Raw genomic sequence first — 18,612 nt, 5'->3', positions numbered from 1 at the left:
AAGGCATGATATGGCCCAGGACACTTCTCATTAACCGCTATCTATTTTTTGGTCTATTTCATTTGTATATTAAACATGGAATCATCTAAGCTGAGTAAATCGGTGACAAACGGATTGGGGGGAATTCGTGCATTGCGCCGCCTTTCTGGGAGCCGCAGGATTTCAGCCTAGCCGTGCCAAACGCACCCATACCGGGTCTATTTATAATCCTGAAGTATTCCCTTAGGGTGGTGCCCCCTCTATATAGCTGTCCACCAGTCCAACGGTAAGGTCAGGTAAATTTTTGAGAAGATAATGTCTGGTGAGTGGACCCCGTCGTCGAAGACATGTATAGACTCCTAACTTGGTCTATTTAGAAGGCGGTGGATATAATCCTTTTCTAGAAGCAGAGAAAGAGAAAGGCCGGCCATCTGTTATCTACGACTACTGCAGAAAAGCTCTGGAACAAGGCCATGAGGAGTGCATATGGATCTGCATGAAACGGGGTGGCAAATGGATTGCTCAGGATATAAAATTGGAGGAATCGTCGTTTCCAATTCGGGTTGATGAGCTGCGAAAGATCTTCAGTTGGTGGAAACGCTATTCCTTTTATTCCGCTGTCGGTGTGAAAGAGGTCATGGTAAATATTGTTACAAGTCCTATATCTTCCTTCTTGGTTCATATGGCTTACAATTTGGCTAACTAGATTCGCTTTATGAGTTACGACTCCACGAAGAACAAAATAACTGTTGTAGTTACCGACTTCAATTACGATGAATTACAAAATGGCATTGTTGAATCCATTGAACACGCCCTTGAAAGTGGGTTCGAGCCAGGCACATGCGGTGTCGACATCCGCGGCGAAAGCGCCTGTGAGAAAGTAGCGGGCACATTCTGCCTAAATACCAAAGATAATGGGTTTGAATGTTGATTCTCCCTTTTGTGCAGCTCAACATATCCGCGAATTGTCGCTGCGCAGAAGCAATTACCATTTCCTGCCGTCATTGCTTGAGTTTTATTGGCAGAATGGGATTGAAATAAAGGCCGTCGAATTTCTACGGAATAGTAGCTATGTTACGACTTACGAATTACAAGTCAGTCATACAGTTTCTTTTGCCAAAGGCGTTTCTAAATTGACTGCATAATAGCAAAATTCATTTGACTTAATTCGCGATACTTTTTGGTTTGGAAGGTAGATAATTCCAATAATAATAATACACTTTGAATCAATTGGCTTTGGGAACTGCGTCCATCGCATCCATCGCAGCCCTGCATGCTTGTCTCGTCTCCTCCGTCGCCATGAAATGCGTACTCAGCTCTTCAAACCGATCTCTCCAGAATTCCCACCGGGCGATGGAATATCCCTGCCGCGGTGTTCCCTTCCAAAGCTTCTTCCCAAATTCTTGGTCATCACAGGTGTGATTTTGGCAATACTCGTAGATTATGGGACCGCAGAGAATGAACCAGATGCTAGCAGCTGGAACAAACAGGTTAATGATTCTAGCTCGTTCCTTTCGATCATCATCCTCGAGGGATTGGGTGATACATATCAGGGCGCGGGCAGCACTGTTAGCGATGCCTTCGTTGGTAAAGTGTGCCAGTAGCCCATTCATGTTTTTCCACTCCCGGTCAGCTGGGCTGTTTACTATGTGGCCAGCGGTCATCCCTGGACGGTCAGTAATCCAATGATCCATGTATATATATTAGGATGAACGTACCAGCCCAACATTCATGCAACTGCAGGGCAAACCAGGGTCGATCTTGCCATACCCTTTTACCATTGATCCAATGCGAGTCATTGGTGACAATAATCTCAGGTAATTCTTTCAGAGCCTTATGGAGAGCAACAAATCGTTGCATGGGCTGTTCCTGAAAGTCTAACTGGATAACAAGGCGGAACATTACCTCCCAGAGCTCACCCAGAAAATTGCCGGCAGATTCTTTATCATCCTCTTCTTCCGGACGGTTGTAAGGAAAAAGGGAGTTGATCTTCTCCGCTGCTTGTTGAGGGGTTATTGTCGAGTCCGATGGGAGATAGGCTACCAGGAGATCAAACACGTTCTGTTCGACAAACGTTGGTTCATACTGGGTGTCGAGGTCAAGACCTAGGGGGTTTGTAGTAGCCATTATTAGTGTTGAGTGAACCAATAATCTTAGACAGTAGAAAGTAACTGTAGAGAGAAAAAAAAAAAAAAAATTTTTTTTGAAGAAAGAGGGTGAGGGAACAGGTCTGTTAGAATGATGAAGGATGGGGATGAGGGATGAAGGATGTTTGTTTAAGTAAAGATGACTTTCAGCCTTGCCGATCACATGTGGCTGATGTAGGCTGTGTTGGGGGCCAATTCTAATAAGAGAAGACCCTTAGGAGCTTAGATCAGATAAATTACCCTAAAGCTACCTAGTTTCATTACTTGATTATGATTTTAACTGCGCTGCCCTGCATAAGGCTGAGAGTGCTAACCTACTGTGGAATTCATAGCCCCAGATTCTGCTGAGATTCGGTCATGGCCCCATGGCCCCCTTGTATAGCCTTGTTACGCTATTTTTGTACACTCATTAAGACACTCATAGGATCGGCCTTCTTGGATAAGTAGACAACATATAAGACATCACAATGTTGTTTACTTCAAGCTGGACATCAAAAAATCATTTCTCACTCTAATCTTATAATTCACTTACAATTCCAAAGTAAACCATCAGATTTATTCTACTTCATCAACTACTTCACCATGGTTCAGATCAAAGCCAACCTGCTCCTCCTCCTTCTCGCTGGCTCTGCCCTGGCCACCCCACTCAAACCTATGCCCAAACCCGACAGCCCAGCTATACCCGAAACCCACAGCGGCCCATCTAACCACCAGACCCATCACAACCCTGCTCAACCCGCTAAGCAAGGTAAACGTAAGGGTAAAAGTAAACAGCCACAACAAAATCAAGGCAGAGTATGCTGACCCTTCTGCACTGGTCGAGATGGAAATGAAAACCATGCTAACAAATCCTCCAGACTCTCCAATGCACAGTGGATGGAAAGACGATCAAAATCCCCGAGAATGCCGCCAAGGAGATTGCCAAAAAAGCTCCCTCTGGCACTCAGTTCCTCAAAGATCCAGAAACCCGCAAGTCAAAGCATCGCACCCCTACCAACTACCCGCATCATTACGGTAATGGCGAGGAACTTAAATGGGACAACCAAGCTTGCAACTCGAAGAATGTGAAGACCCAGCTGCTTGAATTTCCGTTGCTTGAGGACAGCCCTACAGAATTGTATGACTGGAATCCTTCCAAAGGAAAAGAGACCAAAGGCAAAAATGACAAAAGGAAGATTACGAAGGAGACGGGGCATCCATGCCGCGTTGTTTACAGCGCCACAGATGGTCATTATTGCGGTGTCATGTGCCACCCTTCCATGGATCCTGAAAAGGATAGTTCAGTGTTCAAAAAGTGTTCTTGAACATCATGGAAACCTCTTTTATTGTACTTATCGTTGTACATAGCATTCTGCATACCAATGATTCCTCCTATCCAGATGTTTCTATCCAACCATGCGCAAAGCTAAGTATTTTAGTGTTTTATACGAGGTTCAATCAGCCAACGGTTGGTCTGATATAGTATGTAGACTCAAACAGATTATGATTATCTTCTGTAAAGGAACTCACTTATTGATTTGCAAGACAATTGGTATAACTGATGTAGCATTTGAAGTAGTGGATGAAATGCCAAACCCCACTGGCAGCACTATCCATTTTGATGTACTGCGTCCCTTTAATTATACGACGCCTGGCAAAATTATATCCGATGCTTGAAGAGTCGATAATCGAAAGATTGATACAGAGACATTATTTTTTATTCCTTTATATCCAAGTGTTTATCGTCGTCTCTGTTTCTTCGAACTTGACAACCATGATCTCCGGGATTGTCGGCAATATCCAATCAGTCCCCTCGATTCTAACTAGGAACTTACCAAAGGCTTGCAATTACTTCTACTCTTAGTTACTTCTACAAGCTGTCACACAATGCGTGATGGTTTTATTTCAGCTTCCAGAGAGCCTTTGGAAGTGTCTGCTGCATGGCCAAAAGAAGGTGTGTCTTAAGCCAATCCAATGGAGTTTGGTTTACGGTCTTCACAAATTTAATTTGTATATGTATGCTCCCCATCAACAGTTCTCCTATAAAGTATCAACTAAAGAAAATATAGGCATCATATTCTCTCTTGTCTCCCCACTCATATTGCCCGTCGGATTGGTTTTGTTTGGGCTTTTCCTGGTGGTCCATTCCTACCAAGCCATTTACGTCCTCGAAACTAACGTAGAAACTGCTGGTCTGCTGTACTGGGAGGCTTTAAACCACCTGTTTGTGGGTACCTATACCATGAACCTATTTCTCATCGGGCTCTTCACCTTACGGAACGTCATTGGACCAACAATCTTGGCCGCTTTCCTGTATGTCGGAGTTGCCTTAGTACAGAAATACGTATAAGATACGTGTCTGCCAGTAACCTCAGTGCTTGAGACCCATCATAAATGTTCCAAAGTCTCCCAAAATGAATATTTCCTAGACGTATCGCGGGAGTGAGGGGACCAGTTTACGACGGCAAATTTTGAGACTTAGGTTGCTGCTCCTGTTTTGGGTTAGAGGGGGAGTGTGTTGGCAGCGCTCCTTTTTTTTCTATTACCAAGTTGGCCTGACCTTGGACTTGGAATTTGGGACCATTGCAAACTCTGACTGCTCTTTCATAGAAGCTTTGGTGGTTATGGCAGTTTTTCTCTCCTAGCATTTGGTTTTGATCATTTATAATGGATTCATGCGATTACTGTACTCAACTGTCCGAACTAAGAGCGAGACTGGGAAAGGGTAGGGGCTGACCATAAGCGTGTGTACTTCGAGAAGGATGTAGGGGGCTGGTAAAAGCGTCGCTACTGTTGGAAAGGTATACAGGGAGCTGTGAATTACCTTCGCGTCCTAGACATAGATGAGACAAGCCGGTTTCTTGATCCCGTCGCGAAGTGTATCGGACAGGTATTACTCTAAATTAACTATGAGGAGCTCTGTAAGCACCCAAAAAAAATACTGCCCCCCTTTAGACTAAAAAAACTTGGCGCCTGGAACATCAAAATCAGCACCCAAGAAAAACACGTCTTTTTCACACGTCTTTTTCACACGTCAATCGACCGATAGGGGCCTTCTGGCACCTATAAAACCACCATGGAGGCACAGAGACCCCGTGGTGGTGGAATTTCGCACGCGTCACTCCCCGGAGTGGGCAACGTGGCCTCCCAGCTCGCGGAGATACAAGATATGCCACTCACCCCAACGCCAACCCGCTGGCGATCCGGGAACGTGATGCAGCCTGTATCTAACGCTAGCAGCATAGAGAGTGCGAGCATGGATGAAAATGAAGGCCAGGAGCGCTGGCAACCGGGGGATCCAGCAGGGCCCCCAGTCGGGCCAGCGAGGCCATTGCTGGCACGGAGAGAGTGAAAGACAGAGAGCGCTATGGAATGCCCCTTTCCAGCCGCGGATCTCCCCAAAAGTGGCCAGCATGCTCGACATTGCTGTCTTTGACATCTGCTGGGTCTAGTGAATAGTCGGAACCCCTCTGACTAATTCAGTCTTGCAGAATAGATACCAATTAGCCCTGTCCCGGTCTAAAGGTGCAAGGAGCTGCTCGCAGCCTTTGCTAATAAAGAGCTTGCGCAGCTTGCTCTTCGAGGTCAAGTTCGGGTTCCAGAACGCTCAAGCATGGAAGAGAATCCTGAACAGTAATGTGTGCGGGCAGAGCACTAACAACGGCCCGTAGATCACTTCTGGGAGTGCAAAGGTTGTCCTATCCATTGGTTAGCTGGCATGCTTGAGGTTAGGTGATGGATTCTTAGAATGTCTACAGAGCGTCCGTGTGATAGGAGCCAGTGCAGGCGAGAAGGGTAGAGGAAATTGGCCACATTGCAATTTAGTTTGCCCGAGAAACTTTTTCGTCTCTGCGGTGAGTTTGACCAGAGGAATCAGAGGTCCACTGCAAGGATCCTTCTGAAGGGAAATTTGAAGATCCTTGAATTGGAGACTCAGCAGCGCGTTTCTCCAATGAATGGTGAACAGACCCAGGGAATTGAACAGGCACACTTGGATACACTGGAACCCAAGATAGAACTTCTTTTCTTGCGTAGACAGGATGGTTTCATTAAATGGACCAATATCCTCGATATAAACCGGCGTCTTCTTTCCAAATTGGGTGTCTAGTCCGTTCTCTTGGACTAGATATTTGATGCCCTGCTACTAGTTAAGACCAGAGAGCCTGGCAGATATGGCTTTTTTAACTTACCCTCCACACTTCTGAGCCATCCTCATCATTAATTTTGGTCTTGGTTAACATCTGGTAATATCCTCAAAGGTTCTTCCAATCCGTCTCTAATGAGCTGGACTTGTTGATGCCTTTCAATTGCCGGCCCTCTTTTCCTCACCAGAGTTTAAGACACCAGCCTAAGAAACAGTACATATCATTGTTTGACGCCTGGTGCAGGGCCTCCTTGGGTTCCCGCCATTTTGGGATCTCAGGCTCCAGACGTGTTCTGCTGTTACATTACCTATAACTTCATCAAAGTCACAGATCACGTGTTACCAAATGACGGCCTAAAATGGCAGCCATTTGGTAAATAGAAATTGTTATGGAGAAAAAATGACCTGTTTGACTGCTTTCTCACAGAATTGATACTTAAATCACATGACTTGGATATTTGGCACTATTCCCAATATGGAAAGGGATGTAGATCTAGAGACCATGTATGTACTCTAGATTAAGCACAGCCCTGGCGAAATCTTAATGACTTTTAGCCGATGGAAGTGCAAGGAGAGGAAAATGACATCGACCAATCATGTTCAAGATTTACTCCCCGAATTCCGTCGCCTAAATGGCATTGCAGAGCTACATTTACAACAATTGTCATTTGTCTTTGTGTGCTTTTTCTCCCGTCATTTCTTCTCTTGCTGCTTCCGCTCCGCTTGCTCCTGATTATGCAATAAACCCATCAGAAGCTTAGGCGCATCAAGTTTCGGCAGGAACACCTCCACCATTCGGATCCCCTTCGCATTCCACATCCTCTCATCAGCAATGACCTTCTCCAAGTCACCCCAGGTTCGGATCTCGGTTGTGTGTGCGGCGTGCTCGCCCTCTTCTGGCGCACCGAAAAATGCCGGAGCCTTGAGGTACCGCCATTGGGTGATGTCGTTATACTCCGCGTTTCGTCCATGGATGCACCGCTCAATCGTGTATCCTTCGTTGTTGATGAGGAAGACGATCACGTCCAGTTTGTGGTGAATGATAGTGCTGAGTTCCTGTGCTGTTAGTTGGAAGCTGCCATCTCCGATGAGGAGAACAGTGCGAGCACGTGGGAGATTGTGATACTCGGACCGGGCGATGAGGTCCCTCTGTGCAATGCTGGCACCGAGGGCTGCGGGGAGCATGTATCCGATGGATAACCAGGTAACCGGTCTAAAGAGGCGCGTGTGCTGGGGGAGGGCAAACTCGTTCGCACCGTAACCGGCCGTACCAGTCTCTGCGAGAATGATGTCACCTTCCCGGAGGAATGGGGACAGTCTCTGCCAGAACCCGCCGGTCTGTGTCACCGGATCCGACCTTGTCACTGGGGAAAGGGTGCTAGTGGGGATGATTTCGGGAGTGTGCTTGGGGAACTTTGAAGCATCGAGCTGCGCGATAAGTTGTTGTAGAAATTGCTTTGATGGGAGGTCATGGAAGGCGTCCTTGTTTGTCTTGACCGCGGTTCCCGTGAAGTCTATCGTAACCTCCTTCTTTGGAAGCGTAAGGCTCTGGTGGCTATTTGTCGAGCTGTAGTGAGGTCCAAAGCAGAGAACCAAATCGCAAGAATCGACGAAATTCTTGTGATCTAGCGAATAGACCCCATGCACGTTTGGCAATGCTTCGCTAACAAGACTCTTTCCGAATCCAGAAGTAAAGGTAGGCCATTCCGTCTTCTTGACAAACTGATCGATCTCATCCAAAATGTCAAGCACCCTGCTCTCGCCATCAACCAGTATCATTGGCTTCTTGCTGCTGTAGATTCGGTCCAGGACGAGTCGCAACGCCTCCTCTTCGACCTGTGGCTGGCTGACCGGAGGAGGGATGACGATCTTGGTATCAAGCCCTGCTGCAGAAACCCGCACTCCAACCATATCATGCGGAATTGCAATCCGAACCGGCCTGCTGTGAACTAAACACTGCTGTAGAACGTAATCGATTTCCGCCGGTGCCGTCCGGTAGTCATTGATAATGACTTGCGCCACTGTGATGTGTTCCTGCATCTGGTCAAATCTACCAAAATCGCCATCAGCGAAAGTGTGATGGACGAGAGCTCGCGATTCCTGCAATTGTCGTGGTGGCGTGCCAACTATGTGAATGACCGGAGCTCGTTCCGCATATGCACCCGCAATGGCGTTGATAGCCGAGAGCTCTCCGACACCAAATGTGGTGATGAGAGCACCGATTCCTTAGAAATAATCAGTTAACGCTTTTGAATAATAACTGGAATGGAATATACCCTTGATCCGCGCATATCCATCAGCAGCATATCCTGCATTCAACTCGTTGCAGTTCCCGATCCATTTCAATCCCGAGGGAGCTATGTAATCCAGCAGCTTAAGGTTGAAATCTCCCGGCAATCCAAAGATGGAGTCGGCACCAAGCTGGAGGAGTCGAGTGAAGAGATACTCGGAGAGAGTGGTGGTCTTTTCGCTAGCCATGTTGAAGTTAAGGATTGAGGACAAAAGTGCGGTTGACGACGGCTTTATTGATGATTACCCCTCAAGGTTATGTTAAGACATAGGGCGTGCGGGGTTGTCTTCCGCTTCCTGCGATTCGGCAGTAACTTCCAATACTGGAGTATTCTTTGAGAGTGAGTTAACTTGGGTCGAGAAAGTGCACTGTTTTGTCCTCGATATTCATACAACACCAATGAATCTACAAGTGACGTCCTAGTTGCCCAAAAGGGAAACCAAAAAGAGATCACATGTAATGCATCGTGATTGGATCATAAAAGCGGGGGTGTAAAGTCACGTGCTATAATCACGACTTCTCGTCTTTGTTTTATTCCTCTATCAACTTGTCGAGGTTAATCGTGTGTGTTGATTAGTCTCATCCTCTTTTCTTCTTGAACTCCCCGGGGAATTTGGGCTGGATTGCCAGCAAGCATACCCTTAAACCGGCTATTCCGCGGGAGTTACAGCATGATTATCTGCCGTATCTTTACTTTGCTGTCTGGGAGTCCTCCCTATTATTGCTAACGAAACATAGAATTTCTACATTCTCGAGTCATGCACAGCTCGGGAAAAAATTCCCGATGGCCGAAGATGGCTGGAAACTTGCCAAGCCAAGATACCATGTATCGTGAGGTACTCGTATCTGAATGATACTGCTATTTTTAGCTGCTGCGCTGTTCGATTCCATGAATTTTCCAGGAATGCAGGTTTTTTCAGGTCTCCCCAGGGAGCAATCCGATTGCTCGTGTTCTACAAAACTCTTTGCTGCAGTCGGGCTGACTGTATGCCTGTCTCACAGCATCTGTCCGTATGGTCCTTTTTCCAACTGCAGTGTCACCGTTGTCACCACGAGACATCACCAACCTCGTATGATTTGAATAGTTCGACTAACGAAGCTTCGTCCGGGGTCTTTCCGCTTCTATTTCCTTGACCGGCCGTGTTAGATCGGATGGGGGGGGGGTCTTTTCCAAGACCATTTCCCCGCATCGGATGCTACTAACATCACCTCGAATAACTTGTACTATGGCCGAAGAGGCATCGCGTGGTGTGTGTCTCACTCTCCACAATGATTCTCAGCATTTCAATTGCTCCGGTCTCAGGGACAGCTGTTCCCAGACTCCATTAATTGGGTTGGAATGGGATGATGATTCCCTTGCCTGAAGCTGCAGGATCAGTTGCACATACGAAATGCTATTCAGAGCAACAACTACATACTATCGGGCCTATACGGTATCATCGTCTGATACGACGGAAGTCCCGGATGATGGACTAAAAATAATAGAAACGAGGTGCGAGGGTCGTAGGACGGCTATATAAATCCTCAATGATCACCCAGAATCCCAATCCCAGCATCCATCAACCGCACTACCTTTCTCATCCTCTCAAAAACAAAGACCCTCAATATAAACCAAAATGAAGGCCACCATGCTCTCCTCCCTCCTCACCATCCTCACCCTCTCCTCCTCCACCCTCTCAATGCCTCTCGCCTCACCCCAAGCAGCAGCATCCCAAACCATCTCCGTCTCCTACGACGAGCGATACGACCAGGGCACATCCTCCCTAACCACCGTCTCCTGCTCCGACGGCACCAACGGCCTCATCACGCAGGGCTACTCGAACTTCGAATCCCTCCCCAACTTCCCCCTGATCGGAGGCGCGCCCACCGTCGAGGACTGGAACAGTCCCAACTGTGGTAAATGCTACCAATTGCACTACCAGAACGGGAAGGTTAATAAGACGATTAATGTGCTTGCGGTGGATTCTGCGGTCGGATCGTTTAATCTGGGATTGCAGGCTTTGAATCAGTTGACGGGTGGCAATGCGCAGCAGTTGGGGAGGGTTGATGCGACATATACTGAGGTTGAAGCGTCGGAGTGTGGGATTTAGATGGGTTGGGTTGAGTTGGTTTGGTATGATTTTGACTTGGTTATGAGTTAATGTGTGATGGATTGGAATGTATACTTTGATGTGTACCATTGAAATGGCTTCTTTGGTTTGTATACGAGATTAGCACTTTAAGTGATTTAATTTATACATATCTAAACGATCATCATACGACATACAACACATCGAGTATATACAATACAAGTCTCACGAAACAGCCTCCAACATCTCCTCAACACGACCAAACTTCTCCCTCAGCTTCCCCTTCTCCTTTCCCATTTTCCGTTCCACAGCATCAATCATCTCCCAATCACTCCAGCTCGTCGTCCGCAACCCCCGTTCCCTAGCTTCCGCCCGCACCCCCTCCCAACCAAGACCAGTACTCCGACCCGGCGAGTTCAGCAGCGCATGCTGGCGCTGACTACCCATATCAGCTACGATGGTATCCGCAGTACTAAACGCATCCGTCATCGTAGTAGCAATAACCCCAGTCGGGCCACGCTTAACCCACCCCGCACAGTAAAGTCCGGGAAGATGCGAGAGAACCGAACCATCCGGAAGACGCTGCGTATCGCCCGTGTCCTTGGGTGTGGTTATCCGCCCAAATCCATCGCTCGGTATCACGCCGCGCTGCTCATCGAATTGAACGCCCAGGTCTTCTTCCAGCCCTGGCAAAGGCAGCGATTTATAGCCGACGCTGCGAAAGAATGTGTTTGCAGGGATGTTGGCCTGTGCGCGGTTACCACTGGAGAGGTACTTGGGTGATACTTTTGCGCTGGAGGAGTGTGGGTCTGAGGGGTCGAGTTCGTTGCGGGAGAATTTGACGTGCGAGAGGCGGTAGGGGTAGACAGGAGACCAGTTTAGGCATTCGGGGGAGAGGAGGAAATCTAGGGACCAGGATTTGGTGGATGTGGTTGGGTCGTTGGTTGAGCCTTTTTCGAGGAGTTGGATGAGGCGTTTTTGGGCGCGTGGGAGGGATGAGACGATGTCGTTTGAGGGGAAGAAGTCTTTGGGGATTGGGTCGAAGGAGACGGATGGGAGTTGAAGGAGTTCACGGACTTCCTTGATTGTGAAGGATGCCTGTATATTGGAGTCAGTACGCAGGTGCAGGGAAAGATCATCGGGCATGCAGACTCACCTGCATCGGCCCTCGACGGCCAACCACGCGCACCCGTTTGATCTTACTTTTCAGCAGCTCCTCCACTGCATATTCGGCAATGTCGGTCTTGCGCAGCTCATTAATATCCGAAAGCAATATGCGTGCGACATCCAATGCCACATTTCCTTGTCCAATGATCACAGCGTCCTCTCCGGCAGTCAGATCTGGTGCCAGATCACGGTGTTCCGGAAGACCGTTATACCATCCCACAAATTCACGGGCCGAGTATACATTCCGAATGGCCTTTTCACCCGGGATTCCTAGCTCTTTGTCTTTTGGTGCTCCGTAGGAGAACAGAATGGCGTCGTAGTGCGGTTTCAAGACTCGGAGGGGAAGGTTTTCTCCCAGTTTGATATTGCCAATGAAATTGAAACGAGGGGATCCGGCTACTTCTGTGAACTTTTCCTCGCAGTTCTATAGCTAGTTAGTATAAATTATCCAGAATGGCCTTGCCCACAAACAACCCCGGATATGACGCACCTTGACCTCCGGGTGGTCTGGAGCTACACCGTACCGCGCCAACCCGAACGGCACCGGCAGCTTCTCGTACATATCCACCACCGCATCTTCAGATTTGGCCAGCAATCGGTGCGCTGCATAGAAACCCGCCGGACCCGAACCCACAATGGCGATGCGAAACGGGCAATCAGTCTGGACGCTGTAATACCGCCGGAATGATGTCAAGCTTGATAGTTGACTGTGAGGGCGACGAGGCGAGACACGTGCTATTTGCGCCGTGCAGGAGGCACAGACATATGGCAAGCGATTCATTGTGCCCCATTGGAAATAAAGCATCATCGGAGCTCTCACCACAAAGAACCTCGGATCGGTGTAACATTAGCCCGATTTAGTTTCACCGGCAGAAAAAGCGTTATTAAAGGTCCCTGAAACCACCTTTTCCTTGTACTTTGTTTTGTTCGATGATTCCTTTCTTTTTATACGAAAACCGTCGCACATGTTATCTGCGTGTATTCTGGAGTATAACCTTGAGAGTCTGAGATTGTCCCCGTGGGGACCGGTGGACCTCCTAACGGCCAGAGCCCGAGCGGATCATACGCGTTCCACAGGTAGTCGCATCGTCCCTTTCCATTCTGTGTGCTCCCACTGATGATAATAGGGACTCACTCCCCGTCTCACACAATATGTCAGAAGTCACAGCAACAGCCGCACAGAGGCTGGTCGCATTGCTTACGGAAGTCGAGCCCGAGAACCAACCGCCCTGGCATTCGCCTGTGGATCTTGATGATCCAGTCCAAAACCGTTTATCTATTGTACTGGACGCTTTGGCTCGAATACTAGTTTCTTCACCGCGACACGAAGTGATTGCCGTTGGATACCAAACCAACCACGAACGGGCTACAGTGACTGGCTTCCAATGGAGTTGTACCCGATGCGACGATCAACCATGCGACAAGGATCGTGCAAAATCTGCAACAACTTGGTAAAGAAATTCATCATCTGCGCCATAAGGCACCACAAGAGAGCAGTGTTAGCGACGATGAATTTGAAAGAACTCCCCCACCAGTGGTGCACGAGAAGACTTTGCCGAAAGATCTACGGGAGAGAATTAGCAAGTTGAGGGTTTCAATCTATGTATTCTCGTTCGAGAAGTTCGGACAACGCTTGGAAAACCGTACAGAGGCACCACACGGGTATCGGGTTTTACAGAGTTTTGTCGAGGGTTTGACAGGTGACGACGAGGCCGCCAATCATTTAAGGTCTGTAAACCGCATACTTGATTGGATAACAAGAGTCCTAAACAAGAATTCGGGTAAGATACCGCCGGAGAGAATGCTAGTGTTCGTCGATGCTGTCGATCGAATTCGTGCTACGGCAGACAAATTGTTCAAGATACCGTTTTGGGAGGATGTGCTAGAAGGGAAACCGAATTCCTGTAAGTGCCCTTCAGTACCTCTTCACATATAGTTATCAACCCTCGCCAGCCTTTCCGCCCCTGGAACGTTTTCTCAGGAAGTTATCTTCTGTATCAGGAGCCACCAGTATACTTCTCATGTATGCTTACTCGCCTCGGCTCTATAAAAGATATCTAGGGAGACTGTAGTTCTGTGTGCATGGGTTGCATAATAAGCGTCGAGAGATTCGTCTCCCAAGTACAGAACACTGGAACACTATCGTCGAGGCAGTTGTGAAAGATTCCGGTGCCAGCAGTGTGTTGGGCGGTATCAGAACCAAGCCCAGTTCCTCGATATCACGTCGATTCAGAAGAAAGGTGAAAGTAGCCGTTCATTGTGAGTGCCCCGCGCTCCACATCATCTCATCTACTGCTCTCTTAGGACCAGCAGTTGGATATATAGGTGTTTCCAAACTGTCATTTCTGGCGTGCTGGTTGTTCCTCCAGAGCATGAGGTGTGCGGGTTACAATTTTAATACGAGGGGCTGCCGTTCTAAAGCCTATTTCCCGTGGAAATGTCCGGACCTGGAGATGAGAGCAGCGGGCCTCCCAACGGAAAAGAAAGCGGCAATCCTTGATTCCTTTTGTCGGACCCTCAAAGAGAGTTATGTAAGACGGTTGCACGATAACTAGTTAACTAACTATGGAAAAATATCGAAAATTGTCGGACACAGCACCAGTGGGTAAACAGGAGTACAGTTTTTCTATGGAAATATTCGACGAAGATTAATGAAGTATCTTGCTATGTCGCCTCGTCACCTGTCAGGGGTAGTATCTATGCAGGACCATATGGAATAAACAGGGCTACTTGTATGAATACGAATTCTCCTGCTCAGTGGCCAAAGGACGCAGTCCCAGGCCCCACGGAATTCAAGAGATTTAATGGCTAAGAATAGAAATTTCTAGTTAACTACAGAGTAGTCATCTAGCAATTAATACTGAGCTTCATTATTAGCTAGACTCAACTGTAAATAACTAGTTAGTTAACTAGTTATACGTAAAGCCTACAGCCTCAGGCCGCCAACCCGCAGTGATCCCACGTGATTGCTATCTTTGGTTGCCGGGTCGATTATCGGGATGTTGATCGGTTACTCGAAGCGGCTCTGTTGCCCTGCTTTGATTGGCGACTCGCCCATCTCAGCTCGCTCTCTTCACCACTATTCCTCCATTCCCACATTCCTCTCTCCCCATTCCATGGTTCTGCTCTCCTGTCATCTCCATTCTTGATCTCATCCGTCAAAAGTTCGGCATTCCGATCGTTTCTGCTGGCTCGCGTGGATGCTGCGATAAGCTTCATTCCATCGCGATCATGGGCAGATCGTTCGCTTCGCTCTTTTCTAGCCGTCCTGCTGCCCAGGGCTTCGCTGGCCCTACCGACCGTCCTTTGATCCCGAATGGTGTGCCGGAGACTAGCTGGGCCAGAGGAGGGTCGATAAAGTCCAAGTCGAGTCGCCCGTTGATTAATTTGAACGCACCTACCAACTCTGTACGTTCCCTCGTGGTCGCGGAGAGTTGTTATCGTGGCTCGTGCAGATTGGCTAACTATTGACGCGATGCAGGCGTACCCTAATGTTCCTCGTGCGAGATCCCAATGGGCACCTATGAGCCCCAAGACGAAGGGCTGGGTGTTGAATGGGCGTCGTATTCAACTGGGTTTGCGCGTGCTGGCTCTTCTTGGCGCGATTGGGGCTCTGTTTTGTGCTATTATTATTACGAACCTCCCAGCAAGTATTGTCTGGATCATCCGTGTCGGGGTAAGTGCATGAGCCTTTGGCTTTACATGACAAGTGTTAATTGGCATCCGTCCAGCCTGCGGTAGCAATCCTTCACACCCTCTACGGTATCTACCACCTATCCCGCTCGCCCATCGGAAAGCCACCTGGAACTCAGGCCAATTACAACGTGTTCGCCTCAACGATCGACCTCGGTCTCGTGCCGTTCTATGTTTTCGGGGCATACATCTCGTACATCGAGTATGCCAATGTCGCATACAATTGGGGAACTTTGTTGGGCAACACCAATGGCATACCGCACCTAATTGCCAACGTCAACTTCATCATTAGTGTTGCCAGCGGGGCGTTGCACACCGTCTCGTTTGGGATTTCCATGTTTCTGGCTGTCGTCTTCCGTCGGATTACGCGACTTCCACCGGACATGAACCCCTTGGAGGATAACCTGACTGCCCGACCTCATAAGCGAACCAAGTCTGAGATCGCCGAAAAGCATCTCAGCCAGTCGACTGTGGATTCGGGCATTGGAATGGATGATCCGCTCATTGGCTCTCCTCGTAATATGCCATTCTCGATGCACAACCGACACCCATCTTCTGGCAATGGCTTAAATGAGTTCATCTTCAATACAAACTACAACCGACTGTCACAAGGGCCTTTTGTGCACCCGGACGAGTTGCCATATGCTGACCCTACTCTTAAGCCTTTGCAATTCCAAACAAGGCCCCAGCAAGGCAATGTCATTCCCAGGAAACCGGTGCAAATCTCCCAGATGCCAACGCAGGACATTGACAACCTCTCGAACCGACCGACCCCGCCTATGCATCTCAATGTTCCTAACCAGGGCCCTTACCCGGCTAGCATCTCGGATAGATCGAAAACCGTGAGTCCCATGTCGGACAACTGGATCGCGTACCCGTCACGCTCCCCATCACCGTTGGACAACCTCCAGGGACTCCAGCCAGAGAACACGAAGAACGAAAACATGGCTCGTCGTGACATATCATCTATGTACAGTCGTTCCAACACCACGGCCTCCACCGATAGTGCCCCCAACTGGGTTAGCGCTCAGGGGTATGGATGGAACATTGATGAGGCTATCAGGGAAGACGTTCATGGAGAGTATGAATCACTCGCCATGCATGAGCACTACGGCAATGATGACGAATATTTGGATGATTACCCCCAAGAAAATGGATTGTACGACGACGTTGAACGGGACTTGGGAGATGAGCCAATTAACATCTACCCCAATGACCACCTGAGTGATGAGGACGATGACATGAAGGACGAAGTCGAGGATCCAGCTACTTCACAGCTGCTCAATCCGTTGGCATTGAACCCACCCACCCCGCTGACCTCTCGCAATGATCTACACGACGACACCACGTCTAAACCTCTCAACGGCCGCCACGCTCTCACCGACGTTCCTAACCTGTCACCAGCAGCCATCCTACGCTCCGACTCCCCTCCTCCAATCGAAAGCCCCGAAAAGAAGACCGGCCGCTACTACGGCGAACTGGAAAGCAACCCGAGCGTCTCCGTCCGGGGTGACCGCGATGTTAGTGAGCAGAACGCACCGTTGAGGAAGAAGAGCAAGCTTCAAAAGAAAAACAGCAAGTCCAGGAAAATGAAGTCCTACAACACAATCCGTCAAGACGACCACGTTAGCGACGACGAAATCGACAACGAAGGGACTCCCGCTATTCCCAAGGGCACGGACGAAAACGATCGCAAGGGCCGTGTGGTCAGTAACTCCGGCGCAGACATCTCTGCCCCCCGCAGTAACCCAGGAGCTCCTTCGGCTGGCCTGGCGTCGTATGGGAACTACATCGCCGGACTGGGCATCGGAGTCGGACGTCGTCGCGATGTCAGCGGAAAAATGGCTGAGGAAGGTAGAAGTGGCACGATGGTTAATGCTGGACGGCCGGGAACTGAGCCCGAGCATAAGAAACCAATTCGTGCGGCTGGTTGGGCAAAGTTTGCTGGACTGTGATGATTGATTTTTATTCCCCTCTTGTTATGTTAATTTGGATATTTTTTTTTACCCTTCTTACTTATGATGGAACATGTAGCGATGATTTCTTTTTGTTTTAGATACTCCCCATCTTGTTTGTTTGTGTAGAATAATAGCTTGGGTAATTTGAAAATATTGGATGATTATTGGTAAATATTATCTATCTTGATAGATACGGCTAACTAGCCCTACTATTATAGACTGCTTCAAGAATTCATAGAATATTGAATTTGTTATTTCTGGTAGCTATATACCATGCCATATCAATGCTAACGCCTAATCCAGCCCTTCAATTGTTCTAGGCAAAAGGATAACACCAATACGGAGCGCATATCTATGCAATGCAAGAGATTCACGTGCCTTTCTGGCCGGGCAGCAAGTACTTCATAAGATATTTGATGGTAACAACCGTTTAGTGCAGTAAGCAGGAGCCTCTTACTGGAGACCACTACTCAGTAAGCCTCATCCTCTTGGTATCCTGTGACGAACTTGCGCATTTTGATCGCGCGCGCTTTTGCAATTTCAGTGATTCATGGATCTTGCTAAGGTCACTGATGATCCACGGTTTGCTTCTCTCAAGAATCGTGAAGATCGCATTGGTGAGACTTTGTGAGATCTCCAACCAATCTTCATGTGCAATCACCCAATCTTTAATATCCATTGAACGATATTGGACTTCCCGGTGCTTTGACACCGTCGTCCAATGCCCATCGAGACTGATCATGTCTGCCGAGATATTCGCCGTAATGACTGTTATATGGTTATCGAACTCAGCCTGCCAACCTGGCTGATTAGCCCGTGCACGAAGAGCGCGCAGGCCACGCAGCATGTGCGCCGCATTGAGTCAATTTGGTTCATCAAGAGAATAATTATCTATATCCCTAGCCTCCACAGAAAACGACGGGAAGACCAGTTGCCGGCGGCAATCCACCGGCGTGGAGAAAGGTTCGAGTGCATCAAGCCCCTGGAAGCGCTTTAGATGTCTATGGTTATAGCCGATGGTTAGATCGGGCTTGGGGGTGTATAATTGGTATGTTGGGTAATCCCCCGGAAGTGGCAGTTGGGGCGTGCACCATTGGGCGGTTGGGATTGCGTCGTATTCTGATGAGAGGAAGAGGGTGGCGATTGGGATGAGTCTGGGCATTACTTCGCAGATGATTATTCCTTT

The 18,612-nt window shown here is 48.4% G+C and overlaps 9 protein-coding genes across 9 annotated transcripts; 5 read left to right on the top strand and 4 right to left on the bottom strand.

The window, feature by feature from the left end:
- Nucleotides 1–294: 294 nt before the first annotated feature.
- On the top strand, nucleotides 295–910 carry ASPGLDRAFT_28930 (uncharacterized protein; the record flags this gene model as incomplete). Its single annotated transcript, XM_022543802.1, has 3 exons — nucleotides 295–301; nucleotides 357–619; nucleotides 686–910. The coding sequence occupies 3 exons, from the start codon at nucleotides 295–297 to the stop codon at nucleotides 908–910; spliced, it is 495 nt and encodes a 164-aa protein (XP_022397258.1).
- A 208-nt stretch (nucleotides 911–1,118) lies between these two features.
- Nucleotides 1,119–2,183, bottom strand: ASPGLDRAFT_60959 (DUF3632 domain-containing protein). Its single transcript, XM_022548456.1, has 2 exons — nucleotides 1,698–2,183; nucleotides 1,119–1,645 (listed from the first exon to the last, which is right to left on the bottom strand). The coding sequence occupies exons 1-2, from the start codon at nucleotides 2,104–2,106 to the stop codon at nucleotides 1,206–1,208; spliced, it is 849 nt and encodes a 282-aa protein (XP_022397257.1). The 5' UTR covers nucleotides 2,107–2,183; the 3' UTR covers nucleotides 1,119–1,205.
- Nucleotides 2,184–2,708: 525 nt separating this feature from the next.
- On the top strand, nucleotides 2,709–3,430 carry ASPGLDRAFT_28928 (uncharacterized protein; the record flags this gene model as incomplete). The annotated part of the gene is made up of 2 exons (XM_022543801.1): nucleotides 2,709–2,921; nucleotides 2,984–3,430. 2 exons carry the CDS (start codon nucleotides 2,709–2,711, stop codon nucleotides 3,428–3,430), a joined length of 660 nt encoding a protein of 219 aa, XP_022397256.1.
- Nucleotides 3,431–5,636: 2,206 nt separating this feature from the next.
- Nucleotides 5,637–6,596, bottom strand: ASPGLDRAFT_852808 (uncharacterized protein). The gene is made up of 2 exons (XM_022550327.1): nucleotides 6,296–6,596; nucleotides 5,637–6,243 (listed from the first exon to the last, which is right to left on the bottom strand). The coding sequence occupies exons 1-2, from the start codon at nucleotides 6,344–6,346 to the stop codon at nucleotides 5,815–5,817; spliced, it is 480 nt and encodes a 159-aa protein (XP_022397255.1). The 5' UTR covers nucleotides 6,347–6,596; the 3' UTR covers nucleotides 5,637–5,814.
- Nucleotides 6,597–6,642: 46 nt separating this feature from the next.
- ASPGLDRAFT_51399 (alpha-keto acid decarboxylase family protein) lies at nucleotides 6,643–9,027 on the bottom strand. Its single transcript, XM_022547520.1, has 2 exons — nucleotides 8,526–9,027; nucleotides 6,643–8,474 (listed from the first exon to the last, which is right to left on the bottom strand). Exons 1-2 carry the CDS (start codon nucleotides 8,725–8,727, stop codon nucleotides 6,943–6,945), a joined length of 1,734 nt encoding a protein of 577 aa, XP_022397254.1. The 5' UTR covers nucleotides 8,728–9,027; the 3' UTR covers nucleotides 6,643–6,942.
- Nucleotides 9,028–10,167: 1,140 nt separating this feature from the next.
- aspf13 (allergenic cerato-platanin Asp F13) lies at nucleotides 10,168–10,629 on the top strand (the record flags this gene model as incomplete). Its single annotated transcript, XM_022541304.1, has 1 exon — nucleotides 10,168–10,629. The coding sequence occupies one exon, from the start codon at nucleotides 10,168–10,170 to the stop codon at nucleotides 10,627–10,629; it is 462 nt and encodes a 153-aa protein (XP_022397253.1).
- Nucleotides 10,630–10,833: 204 nt separating this feature from the next.
- On the bottom strand, nucleotides 10,834–12,556 carry ASPGLDRAFT_134355 (NADPH-adrenodoxin reductase; the record flags this gene model as incomplete). Its single annotated transcript, XM_022541286.1, has 3 exons — nucleotides 10,834–11,706; nucleotides 11,765–12,199; nucleotides 12,266–12,556. The coding sequence occupies 3 exons, from the start codon at nucleotides 12,554–12,556 to the stop codon at nucleotides 10,834–10,836; spliced, it is 1,599 nt and encodes a 532-aa protein (XP_022397252.1).
- Nucleotides 12,557–12,927: 371 nt separating this feature from the next.
- On the top strand, nucleotides 12,928–14,330 carry ASPGLDRAFT_69343 (nucleic acid/nucleotide deaminase domain-containing protein; the record flags this gene model as incomplete). The annotated part of the gene is made up of 4 exons (XM_022549356.1): nucleotides 12,928–13,146; nucleotides 13,256–13,641; nucleotides 13,712–13,843; nucleotides 13,898–14,330. The coding sequence occupies 4 exons, from the start codon at nucleotides 12,928–12,930 to the stop codon at nucleotides 14,328–14,330; spliced, it is 1,170 nt and encodes a 389-aa protein (XP_022397251.1).
- Nucleotides 14,331–14,864: 534 nt separating this feature from the next.
- Nucleotides 14,865–17,570, top strand: ASPGLDRAFT_156948 (uncharacterized protein). The gene is made up of 3 exons (XM_022542384.1): nucleotides 14,865–15,183; nucleotides 15,257–15,451; nucleotides 15,507–17,570. Exons 1-3 carry the CDS (start codon nucleotides 15,007–15,009, stop codon nucleotides 17,421–17,423), a joined length of 2,289 nt encoding a protein of 762 aa, XP_022397250.1. The 5' UTR covers nucleotides 14,865–15,006; the 3' UTR covers nucleotides 17,424–17,570.
- The last annotated feature ends 1,042 nt before the right edge of the window (nucleotides 17,571–18,612 follow it).

Source organism: Aspergillus glaucus (genome assembly GCF_001890805.1).
Source record: "Aspergillus glaucus CBS 516.65 unplaced genomic scaffold ASPGLscaffold_23, whole genome shotgun sequence".
NCBI lineage: Eukaryota > Fungi > Ascomycota > Eurotiomycetes > Eurotiales > Aspergillaceae > Aspergillus > Aspergillus glaucus.
This window is presented reverse-complemented; position numbering and strand designations above follow the sequence as displayed.